The sequence below is a fragment of the Gorilla gorilla genome, chromosome X (assembly GCF_029281585.2).
Source record: "Gorilla gorilla gorilla isolate KB3781 chromosome X, NHGRI_mGorGor1-v2.1_pri, whole genome shotgun sequence".
Taxonomy (NCBI): Eukaryota; Metazoa; Chordata; class Mammalia; order Primates; family Hominidae; genus Gorilla; species Gorilla gorilla.
In genome coordinates, this window is record NC_073247.2 from 58,509,806 (window position 1) to 58,522,455 (window position 12,650).

The window sequence follows — 12,650 nt, forward strand, 5'->3', positions numbered from 1 at the left end:
GAAGAAACAAACAAACAAACAAACAAAGAAACCCAACAACTGGAAACATCCTCCTCTAGAATGGTGGTCAGGAACATCTGTCTGCCCTGTTCCCTGATGTCTCTCCAGCACCTAGAACAGCGCTCAGCACGAGGACGCACTCATTAGGGTTTTGTTGAATAAATGACTCCTTTGACACAGCAATTCCACTTCTAAGAATCTTTCCTAAAGAAATATTCACACACGTGCACAGAGCTGTGTGCACAATAATGAGACGAGCAAACAACTGGGGAACGTTTGGAAAGGTTTATTAACTGTCAGTGACTGATACAAGGGAATCGGATGAGGGGAGTACACGCTGAAGAGGAAACAGAGTGAGGGGGGCTTGACCAGGACACATGGCAATGGAGAAAAGCAGATGGGAGATGCTTATACTGGTACTTGGTGTGTGTGTGTGCGTGTGTGGTGTGTGTGTAAATGCAGAGGAAAAAATCGGAAATTAAACACTCAGACCTCCCCTCAGTAGTCACATCTGGGGAGAGAGGAGGGTAGTGCTGTTCTATGGAGAGAATACCTGACGATACTTGTTTTCTGAGGTAGGTGCATGGATACACAAGCCGAAATACGCATTAAGCATGTCTTGCTCATCAACGAAAACGCTAATGTCTAACAGAATGGCACACTGCAAGAAAATACAACGGAAACGCCAACATCGAACTCTTGGCACGCTAAGAAAAATGACGCTCAACTTTTCACTGTTGTGAACACTTGCTTTCACTTGCTATGCACCTGATGACGAGGGGTCTGCAGCCATGCCCATGTTCGTGAAAGGTCACCACGTTCTGCTTCTCATCATGGGCATGTGTCGTATCCCCCAGGCTGAGGCGAGAAGAGAGAAGGAAAGTAAGTGGCAGTGAGTTCCCACTACGTGGCAACTCAATCTCAACTCCTCCTGACCTGCAGACCCTGCACACTCCGATTCTGCCCTATCTCAGGACCTGCACACGCCTTCCACGGTTCCTCGAAGTGAACCATCTGCTCATGCCACAGTGACTTCCTCGCCTGGGTTTTCAATTCCTAGGCTAGAGGAAGGTGTGGCCCACATATCAGTGCTGACCTGGGGTTTGGGAGCCCACAGCATCCGGGGTAGGGAGGATCCCTGGATATACAGGGCAGGGAGTAGAAAGAGCATGGGAAATCTCATCGTTCAGCCTCAATGCTGTACACTAGAAAATTATGAGAAGGGAATGATTTGGGGAGCAAGTGACAGATGGGATACCAGTATCATAACAGAATAGCACATCTGCAGGGATGTGGGGGGTGAGTGGAAGGTTCACTTACGGAGTTACTCGTCATCTTCCTCAGGGTCGCTGATCTCTTCATAAATCACCAGCTGCTTTCTTTCACGCAGTCTGTGGGTCCAGGCATGTTTCCCCCTTTTGGGTCCTATGATGGGGAAAAGTTGGAAGATGAGGGTTGGGTAGGTTGGAGAGTGTTAGGCTCTGTTTTCTCAAAAGCAGGAGTTGCCTCCCCCCTCCCAAGTGCCCATGGGCCTTCTTTATCCAGTTTTTCACATTCTCTGGCTTAGAGAGGCTGAGGCCTTAGATCCACACCAACATAGGCCAAATGCCAATTAAAGTTTTAGCTTCTGGCTCCTTCCCTTCTCAGGCTTAGATTCCCAACCTCTTCACTTACGGGAACATTCCCCCATACCTCCTTTCATCCAGCACGTATTTGTTAAGGGCACAAGGCAAACCTTGTTTTATGGCACCTCATTTTCGTAGTGCTTCGCAGATACTGCATTTTTTTTTAGAAATTCTCACCAATTTTACACTTTTCCATTATTATTATATCGGTTATGGTGATTTGTGATCAGTGAGCTTTGATGTTATTATTGCAATTGTTTTTGTTGTTTTTTAGTCTTTTAAAATAATTTTTGTCCTTTATTTTGTGGGTACACAGTAGGTGTATATTCTTATGGGGTACGTGAGATGTTTTGATACAGGCATGCAAATGCATAGTAATCACATCGTGGAAAATAGGGTATCCATCCCCTCAGCCATTTATCCTTGTGTTACAAACAATCCATTTACACTCTTTTAGTTATTTTTAAATGTATGATTAAGTTATTATTGACCATAGTCACCCTGTTCTGTGTAAATGTTTTGGGGGTACTAAGAACTGCGCCCACAGAAGATGACAAACTTAATCGATTAATGTTGTGTGTGTTCTGACTGCTCCACCGATGAGCTGTTCCCTGTTTCGCCTCCTTTTCTTGGGCCTCCCTATTATTTCCTGAGACACAGCAATACTGAAATTAGGACGATTAAGAACCCTACAATGGCCGCTAAGTGTTCAAATGAAAGGAAGAGTTGCATGTCTCTCACTTTAAATCAGAAGCTAGAAATGGCTAAGCTTAGTGAGGAGGCATGCTGAAAGCCAAGACAGGCTGAAAGCTAGGCCTCTTGCACCAGCCAAGCTGTGAATGCAAAGGAAAAGTTCTTGAAGGAAATAATGGTATATACTGCAAAGGAAAAGTTCTTGAAGAAAATAATAATACTAATACTCCAGTGAACACAAGAATAAGAAAGCAAAACTGCCTTACTGCTGAAATGAGAAAGTGGTCAGGATAGAAGACGAAACCAGCCACAACATTCCCTTAAGCCAAAGTCTAATTCAGAGCAAGACCCAAACTCTCTTCCAGTCCATGAAAGCTGAGAGAGGTGAAGAAGCTGCAGAGGAAACGTGTGAAACTAGCAGAGGTTGGTTTGTGAGGTTTAAGGAAAGAAGCTGTCCCCATAACATAAAAGTGCAAGGTGTAGCAGCAAACACTGATGGAGAAGCTGCAGCAAGTTATCCAGAAGATCTAGCTAAGATCACTGATGAAGGTGGCTACACGAAACAACAGATTTTCAATATAGATTAAACAGCCTTCTATTGGAAGCAGATGCCATCTAAAACTTTCATAGCTAGAGAGGACTGACTCCAACTTTGAAAGAAGTTCTACTGTGGGTAAAATGCTATCCAATAGCATCACATACTACAGAGAAATCTTTCATGAAAGGGAGAGCTAATCGATGTGGCAAATTTCATTGTTGTGTTCTTTTAAGAAACTGCCACAGCCACTCCACCCTTCAGCAACCACCACCTTGATCAGCCAGCAGCCATCAACACCGAGGCAAGACCCTCCACCAGTAAAAAGAGTGTGACTCACTGAAGGCTCAGAAGATTGTTAGCATTTTTTAAAAATGAATTATTTTAAAATTAAGGTATGTACTTTTTAGACATAACGCTATTGCACACTTTGTAGACTACACTGTAGTGTAAACATAATGTTTATATGCACTGCAAAACAAACAAAAAACAATGTGTGTGACTCACTTTATTGCAGTGGTCTGGAACCGAACCTGCAATATCTCTGAAGTACACCTGTATTGGGTATCAGGCATTGAGCTGAGTCAGATGTGATCCCAGGTTCCCAGGTTATCACAGATAGAATCGCCTGAGCACCGTTCATGTCATCAGGCCTCCTAGATTAAATTTAATGCCTCCCAACAATCTATGAACTATGATTCTTTATTTCCATCTTATGGACTGGGAATCTGGAGCTGAGAAAATTTGGAAGACTTGCCCCAAGTCACATGGTTTTTTATATGGATGACAACTCCAGTCTGTGTCTCTGGAAGTCATGTGTAACATCTCATCTGGAGCTGGGCGAGCTCCTCAGCCCAGCCTGGACCCAGGCTTGTCTGGGATCCATGCCACACACCCAGTCCACACACCTGAACATAGCCAGGGAAGCCAGAGGGGTTGTTCCCAAATCGTTTCCTCTTACCAGATCTCTCGTGAATCTTCTCAGAGCTACTTGCTTTTCCCGGGAGGCACGGCTTTTTCCCATCGTTCTGTGGGCCAGATGCTTCTGGCACTCCCTTCGAATCACTTCCTTCCTCTGCTGGCTTCTCGGGCATGATCTTTATAATGTGAAGGTCACAGATAAACAGTATCAGTGACATTTCTATAGTGCTTTAGAGCTTACAAAGTGTCTTCACATGCATTACCTTAATCAATGTTCTCAACAACGCTGGGAGAGTTACACTTGCCTAAATTAGGAGAAACCTGGGAGGTTAGAAGCGAAAGGAATGGCCTAAATGAATGGGGTTTCCAGGGCTAGAATGCTTATCTTCACACGCTTTTAAGATTCGTGCAAACAGCAGAAATCTCCCTGTAATTGAGAGTTTGGTATACAGAAGTTTTGGAGAATAGCATTCTAAGAATTCACAAGGTCTATAAAAGGAAAAGCTTCTATAAAATACAAGGGATCCCATATAAGCTTGTAGACAGCTGCTGGGAGAGTAAATGTAAAGACATAGAGAGGGGACAAAACACCGCTGGGAAAGATGGCGTGGGGAGATGAATACAGGGAAGGGAGAGGGAAAGAAATGGTTTGCTGAAATTAATCTAGACATCAAAGAAAGCAGTACCAGATATGAGATACCACCCTACCGAGGCACCGACATTGAATGTGGAATTCAGTGAGGTGGTACCCATACCAATTCTGGTTGCACTGGGATGTGTCACTGACCAACAATCTTAAGCTACCCTTTTTTGTTTTTGTTTTTGTTTTTGTTTTTGTTTTGAGACAGCGTCTCGCTCTGTTGCCAGGCTAGAGTGCAGTGGCGCGACCTCTGCTCACTGCAATCTCCCCCTCCCCGGTTCAAGCGATTCCCCTGCCTCAGCCTCCCGAGTAGCTGGGACTATAGGCAGGCACTACCACACCCCACTAAGTTTTGTATTTTTAGTAGAGACGAGGTTTCACCACGTTGGCCAGGATGGTCTCGATCTCTTGACCTCATGATCTGCCCGCCTTGGCCTCCCAAAGTGCTGGGATTACAGTCGTGAGCCACCGCGCCCGGCCCTTAAGGTACTTTTTACTCAGCTTCCTCACTTATGAAATAGTGAAAAATACGTGTAAAATAGGCTAAGGGAAATTCCTCTCTGAGCTTGTAAACACTGTTTAAATGTAATAATAATAACAATTAATACCTTTCTGGATCCTGCTTTGAATTCGGTCTCCACACTGGCAACCCAGCTCCCAGATCCCTTTACCGTCTAAACCAGAGTTGAATCTGTACTTGTGGGATCACTCATTCAGGGGCCTCTGATGGATCCCCTGGGCTGGGACTGGGGCTTCCCAGATGCCCCAGGTGCAGACAAGGCCCTCAAGGAGCTCACAGTATGGAGGGGCCAACAGTCAAAGCGATTCCTAAGCCATGCGAGTGGCCCCGGTAACAGAGCAGAGGCCAGCTGGTCCTTCCTGTTGTGAGAGTGGGTGTCTCAATGGAAGCACCAGCAGGCCCTATGGGGTGAAGCCCTAGTGAGCAACATCTGAACTTCATAACAAATGCAAACGTGAATGAGCTTTAAATGGCTTGGAGCTCTGGATTAGACTACCACTGCCACTGCGCCTCATGAAAATTCTTTAACATCTCTGTACCCCGATAGCCTCATTTTATTATTATGTTGCTGATAACTATGATCTAAAACATGAACTATGATTCTTTACTTCCATTTCATGGACCAGGAATCTGGAGCTCAGAGAACTTAGAAGATTTGCGCCAAGTCACATGGCTTTTATATGGATGACAACCAAAGTGTGTGACTTGTTATTCTTTGGAGATAATAACAGAAACAACATCATAGAGGTCTTCTTATGGATTAAATTAATTAATCCATCTGAACTGCTTAAAATAGTATCTGGCATCACTATGAAAACAAAAGAAGTATTAAGGATCACAACTGTTAGTATTATCAAGCCATTGATGCTACATCTGGTGTTGTGATAGACATGGGGAGAAGGAGGCAATGAGGACATTTTTGATATTCTCCTGCTCTTACCAGTGTTCACATCCGTGGAGGGACAAAGGTTCTCTGGTCCTTTAGATTTGAGAGACACTCACCTTCGGGATGATTCTCTGGAGCCTGCCGAAAGTCATCTGAGGATGTTCAACTGAAAGAGAATACATCAGAATTTTTCCTTGTTGGTAAAGATTCCCAAACTCTAGACAGACTTCTGTCGCATGAGGGCATTCTGCAGCAGAGGTTATGAGTCCACTCATTGTTGAGGAGTTATTTGAGATTTGCTTCTGACTTATGTTTAGTCACGGTTGGTTCACTTATCTGTGGCATCAATTCAGAATTTTCCATCTCATGGTTTGTCAAATGGGGGTTAAACCCCATCACAGTCTCATCTTATTCCATTACATATCTTTTACTTTTTCCCAAATAATTAAATTGATTGGTTGGGAATCTGAACTGTATCCACTCAAACTAAAAATCACTGTACACTTCAAATGGATGAATCTTATGGTATGTCAATTAAGCTGTTAAATGTGTGATGAACCATGGATGACTTAGTCCAGTGGCTCTGAAACATTTTCAGTATAAAGACACTCCTTTAATGTCAAAAGCTTGGCAGATACTCAAGCACCGGCTTTTCAGACCTCTTATAGTGATTGTGGGAGATCGTAGAATCTGGCCTGTCTGTTGGGGAGTAACAGGTCTATTGGAGACAGTTTGGACATTCTGACCTTGTCTTATGATTGTATTGTCAGAGCAGAAGAGCCAGGAAACACATATGTCCCCTTTATATTCCTGAATTGCACAAAGCTCTCTACCCAAGAACCTGTCTTTTTTTCACCCTGTGTTATCTCTGCTCACTGTCAAGTGGGAAAGCTCTCTGTGTGTTGGATGAGGGATCACTCTTTCAAACTCACTTCCAAGCTCATCACGGAGAATCGGGGTTGTTTGGGAATGAGAAGACTATTTGGTTTTAATAAAATACAGAGAAACAGCAATCTTTATTACATAATGTGTGCATCACCCTCTCTCTTAAAATATTTATCCAATATCTACATGCTGTTAATGAAACAAACTCTGGAAGTTTTCGGCGGCTCTACACTTTTAACATTTTCTTTTTGTTTTTCACTTTTAACATTTTCTTAACTGTCCTTTGATTCATTAGCAGTGTTTAGCAAGAACAACATGTCCTTTAAAAAAGAAATATTTCAAACACACAGAAAAGTATGGGGAATAATATTGAGTTCAGTTGCATCTCAACATTACCCCATGACTATGTTAGATCTGATTTATTTATTCAGAATGTTAGAAACACTATAAACGGGCCGGGTGCGGTAGCTCACACCTGTAATCCCAGCACTTTGGGAGGCTGAGGTGGGTGGAACACCTGAGGTCAGGAGTTTGAGAACAGCCTGGACAACCTGGTGAAACCCCGTCTCTACTAAAAATACAAAAATTAGGTGGGCATGGTGGTGGGCGCCTGTAATCCTATCTACTCAGGAGGCTGAGGCAGGAGAATCGCTTGAACCCAGGAGGCAGAGGTTGTAGTGGGCTGAGACTGTGCCATTGCACTCCAGCCTGGGCGACAAGAGCAAATCTCCAGTTCAAAACAAAAACAAAAATAAAACAAAACACACTATCAACAAGTCATGACTGAAGCTGCCTGTGCAGCACTCACCAATCCCTGCCCCCGCTCCTTCTCCATTTACAGCCAGTCTCCTCAATTTGATGGCTTTTTATTCGCATTCATGTTTTCATGCATTTACTATTTACTTATTATCCATAAAAATACATATTCTTGTTTTGCATGTTTTAAAATTTTATGAATGGCCTCTGTAGTTAACTTTCTGTGTGCAATTTTTCTTTTCACTCAGCCCTGATGTGTATGAGGGAACAAATGCCTGAGGATCTTTTCCACGTAGCTGAGCTGAAAAGCAGCTGGGCTTGAGGAGACCCTTTCCAGTCCCTTCCCATCTACTCACCCTCATTCCCACGGTTACGGTCATTATCAGAATCATTCCTCGGAGAGTCTGTGGCCCGTTTATTACGCATGAAAGGTGGGAGGGTGACGTTGAAACCTAGAAAGAAGCAAAATGTTTATTCCTTAAGGGACAAACTTAGGCCTGGCACGGTGGCTCATGTCTGTCGTACCAGCACTTTGGGAGGCTGAGGCGGGAGGATTGCTTGAGGCCAGGAGTTCAGGAAGAGCCTGGGTAACACAGAGAGACCCCCATATCTACAAAATATAAAATAAAATTAGTTGGGCATGGTGGCATGTGCCTGTAGCCTCAGCTACTCCATAGGCTGAGCAGGAGGATTGCTTGAGCCCAGGAGTTCGAGGCTGCATTGAGCTATGGTTGCACTACTGCACTCTAGCCTAGGTGACAGAGTGAGACTCTGACTCAAAAAGAGAGAGAGAGAGAGACGGAGAGAGACAAGACCAGAGGAGTAAGGTAGGGTGGGAGGTGTGCTGCGATGCCACAGAGACAGTTGGGCTCATCAGAACAGACACCTACGGGAGAGAAACGTGCAGGATCCAGGTACGAGCTCCACTGTGGCCAGTCCCTGCCCTCAGCCCTGACAGGATACAGAAGAGCAGAACACCCAGGAGCTGCCTTGCCATTTTTCCCTGCACAAAAGGAAAACGTTGGGTACTTTCTGCAGTCTAAGAAGTAGCCTAGGCAGGAAAAGGGATGCTCATGTGTCCCCAGACTTGTCTGTTCCTAGAACTTTCTGTTACCTAGTTTAGTCATGGCTTCATACTTTCTCTTCATATGCACACAGCTGATTTTCTCCAAGTATTTCATCTTTTCCCACTCTTCCTTAGAGAAGTATTTGGCAATATCATCGAAGGCCTAGGAAAAAAGAAAGAAATTCTGGCAGTGACTCAACTAGGCATGTCTGCCATTCAGCTGGAGCCGCTTCCTGTGTGCTGGATCTGGGAAGTGGGGATGATAATCCGTCCTGGTTGAGGCCATGGCTGACAGAACATGGGGACCTTCCCTAGCTTCTCCCCTGCCACACAGTAGGGCTTCATTGCTGCTGGCTGGCTCTCTTCTCACCTTGCAGAATGGAGTGAGAGTTACCAAATGTAGGGCAAGGTCACAGACTTGTCTCCAGGGATGCTAGGTGATGACAGAGCGAGGGTGGGAGGCTCTCAAGGGTCCAGCTCTCCCCCGAGACCCTGCTCCTTGTTCCCAGTACCTCTGTCCTCCCCTCCTTAGAAACCTGGTCACCCTACTCTGTCCCCTGGACCACTGCTCTGCCCCCTCCAGGTCACCTCACCTTGCTTCTCTTCTCTGATGCTTTAGCATCATCCCTGGGTCTCTTTGCAAAGGTGTCGTCTCTGTTCATGACACCAGGAGCAGTCTGACCTGCAAGAGAAACAGCCTGAGTCTTTCCAGTCCTGGGGAGGGAGAAATCTGTGAAGGCCGGCCACGCTCAGTCGCCTGGAATCAGGTGTTGCGTTTCTGCATCCGGGACTTATCTGCCCGTGAGTAAGGACATGGGGAGAAGTCGGATGAAAACAGGGAGCCAGGGGTCTCTGGGAGAAGTATTGATTGGGGATGACAAGTTTCCTATGGACATAGCAGCCTTGAGTCTTTGGGAGGGGGTTGGCTAATGTTGTTAGCAGTTTCCCTGGAGCTAGGCTTACCGTGAAAGACATACAGACCCTTGTTGGGGAGGCAGGGACATGACTGTGTAATTTTATTGAGTGGGGGCGTTCTGACACCACCACTCAATAAATTAAGGGAGGGAAGTGAGTCCCAGAGATAACATGGTCTCTCTGGTGATGGATCTGATCAGGCAGAGGGATGGGGGGTTCTGTTCTGTTGACGAGAAATGAGCATGGCCAATATGAACGGATTTAGAGGCTATTACTGGGTTATTTGTAAATCATTAGAAGGAAGAGAGCTAGAATCTCCAAGACTACAAGAGCCCGCCATCACTTAGAGAGAATGTGGGGCATTTCAAGTTGCAGCAATCGGCCAGGCGTGGTGGCTCATGCCTGTAATCCCAGCATTTTGGGGGGCCGAGGCATGCAGATCGCTTGAGCCCAGGAGGTCGAGACCAGCCTGGGAAACATAGCAAAACCCCTGTCTCTACAAAAAAAAAAAACAAAAAAAAAAACACTAAAAAAATTAGCTGGGGGTGGTGGCGCAGGCCTGTAACATCTCAGCACTTTGGCAGGCCAAGGAGGGGCGGATCGCTTGAGCCCACGAGGTCGATACCAGCCTAGCCAACCTAGCGAAACCCTCCACTAAAAAATAAAGAAATAAATAAAAAATATTAGTCGGGGCGGGGTGGTGCGCTCCTGTAGTCCCAAGGCCGAGGCAAGAGGATCTCTTGAGCCCAGGAGGTCCAGGCCAGCCTGGCCAACATAGCAAAACCCCATTTCTACTAACAACAATAACAACAAAAAAATAGCACGGGCAAGGTGGCTCCTGCCTATAGTTCCAAGGCCGAGGTGGGAGGATCGCTTGAGCCCAGGAGGTCAAGACCAGCCCAGCCAACATAGCAAAGCCCCGTCTCTACTAAAAACAACAACAACAACAACAACAAACAAACAAAAAACAAACAAACAAACAAAAAACTAGCAGGGGTGGAATGGCACACACCTGTAGTCCTGAGGCCAAGGTGGGAGGATCGCTTGAGCCCAGGAGGTTGAGGCCAGCCTGGCCAACATAGTGAAACCCGGCTTCCAATAATTAAAAAAAAAAAAAAAAAAAAAAGCGTGGGCAGGTTGGTGCACTTCTGTAGTCCCAGGGCCGAGGCAGAAGGATTGCTTAAGCCCAGGTGGTCGAGGCCAGCCTGGCCAACATAGCAAAACCGTCTGTACTAAAAAAATAAAAAATAAAAAATATTAGTGGGGGCGGGGTGGTGCGTGCCTGTAGTCCTGAGGCCGAGGCGGGAGGACTGCTTGAGCCCAGGCGGTTGAGGCCAGCCTGGTCAACATGGCGGAACTGTCTCTACTAAGAAAAATAAAAAATAAAAAATATTAGTGGGGGCAGGGTGGTGCGTGCCTGTAGTCCCGAGGTCGAGGCGGGAGGATTGCTTGAGCCCCCCGTCTCTACTAAAATACAAAAATAAAAAAATATTTCCAGGGGTTGGATGACACAGGCCTGTAGACCCGAGGCCGAGGTGGGAGGATCCTCCATGATGATCGTCCTGAAAGGCATTAGCTGTCTTTCAGTCCTCAAGATTTTCAGAACCCCGAGCACTCGAGGGCCCTACAGAGGCTTCCTCCTTTTCTATCTGCCCCCATTAGCCCATCTAGGGTGTCCCTTCAAGAGAACCTACCTCAGAGACAAAGCAGTGGTGGTGAGGTCGGCAGCAGTTGGTGACAAAGTGTGGTTGGAGGAGGAGAAAATATACTGCAATGTCACTGCCCCAGGATGATGGACCAATCAGGGCAGTTGGTGAACTCCATCTGGCCAATCAGAAGTCAGAACAGTAGGTGGGAGGAGCCAAGCTGATGTGGGGTCTATCAGTCGAGGCTCCAGGGACACAACCTTCTCAAAGTGGGGGAGGAGACTCTGATTTTCCCGCCTAAAGCATCCCCTGGGATTGGCTACTCCAAGTTCAGAGTACACATGCTCTGATATTCTCTTTGGATTCTTCCAAAATCAGAGTACGCTTGTGCTGATTTTCTCTTTCCATTTTTTTCCTATCCTTCCCCACCCACCCCCCCACAGTGCATTTGTTATCCAGTTTTAATAAGTAGTGTATATGAAGCAGGTCGTCATCTCAAATCCTTCCTGTCAGTTTCTAACTTTTTCAGGTATGGGATTTTTCCTAGGAACTCTGTAGTAACGTCAGAAATTTGGGCCAGGCACGGTGACTCATGCTTGTAGTCCCAGCACATTGGGAGGCCACAGCTGGTGGATCGTTTGAACCCGGGAGGCAGAGGTTGCAGTGAGCCACAATCACGCCACTGCACCCCAGCCTGGACAACAGAGCGATACCCTGTCCCTTATCTCTACAAAAAATAAATAAAATTAGCGAGGTGGGGTGGTGTGCCTGTAGTCCCAGTTACTCAGGAGGCTGAGGATCACTTGAGCCCAGGAGTACGAGGTTGCAGTGACCGTGATCCAGCCACTGCTGCCTACCTCGGCCACAGAGCAAGATCTTGTCAGGAAAAAAAAAAAAAAAAAAAAAGAGAGAGAGAGAGAGAAAGAAAGAAAAATTTCAATGAGCCAGTCCCAGTGGCTCATGCCTGTAATCCCAACACCTTGAGAGGCTGAGGCAGGAGGTGGAAGGATCACTTGAGGACAAGAGTTCCAGAACAATCTGGGATGCATAGTGAGACCCCCATCTCTATAAAAAAAATTTTAAAAAGAAATTCAAACTAAAAAAAAAAACAAACTTCTATATATGTTTTTTTCTAGAAGACCAAAGAACCAGAAATATATTTTACCCATTGATATTAATAATGTTTATTGTAATAGTATTAAAAAGAGTATGTAATTCGGGCCCACTGTGTTCATCAGGGAGCTCATAAGTCAATTTGTCCAAGAAGTTTCCCCTACCCCCATCCCTAGTATCTCCAACATGTCCCCGTTCCTCTCTGGGCTTTCCATCTACAGCCCTGATCTCTCTAAGATCCTCCCAGGATGACAGCAAGCTCTCTTAGGGCAGGGACAGGGCAATGGCCCTTGAGCCCAGCACAAAGCCCTTTATGTGCATCTTCCCATTAGTTTTCACAACCTTCTCTGGAGTTAAATACTATTATCATCCCCAGTGTGCAGATGTTGAGACTGAGGCTCAGAGAATTAAGCAGTCTGCTCGAGGTCACATAGTCAGTGGGTGACAGA

At 45.8% G+C, this 12,650-nt stretch overlaps 1 protein-coding gene across 1 annotated transcript; it reads right to left on the bottom strand.

Moving 5' to 3' along the window:
- Nucleotides 1–273: 273 nt before the first annotated feature.
- On the bottom strand, nt 274–11,204 carry LOC101140047 (putative protein SSX6). The gene is made up of 8 exons (XM_031005981.3): nt 11,137–11,204; nt 9,121–9,209; nt 8,576–8,690; nt 7,818–7,913; nt 5,937–5,986; nt 3,815–3,950; nt 1,321–1,425; nt 274–858 (listed from the first exon to the last, which is right to left on the bottom strand). Exons 2-7 carry the CDS (start codon nt 9,187–9,189, stop codon nt 1,325–1,327), a joined length of 567 nt encoding a protein of 188 aa, XP_030861841.2. The 5' UTR covers nt 9,190–9,209; nt 11,137–11,204; the 3' UTR covers nt 274–858; nt 1,321–1,324.
- Between the last annotated feature and the right edge of the window lie 1,446 nt (nt 11,205–12,650).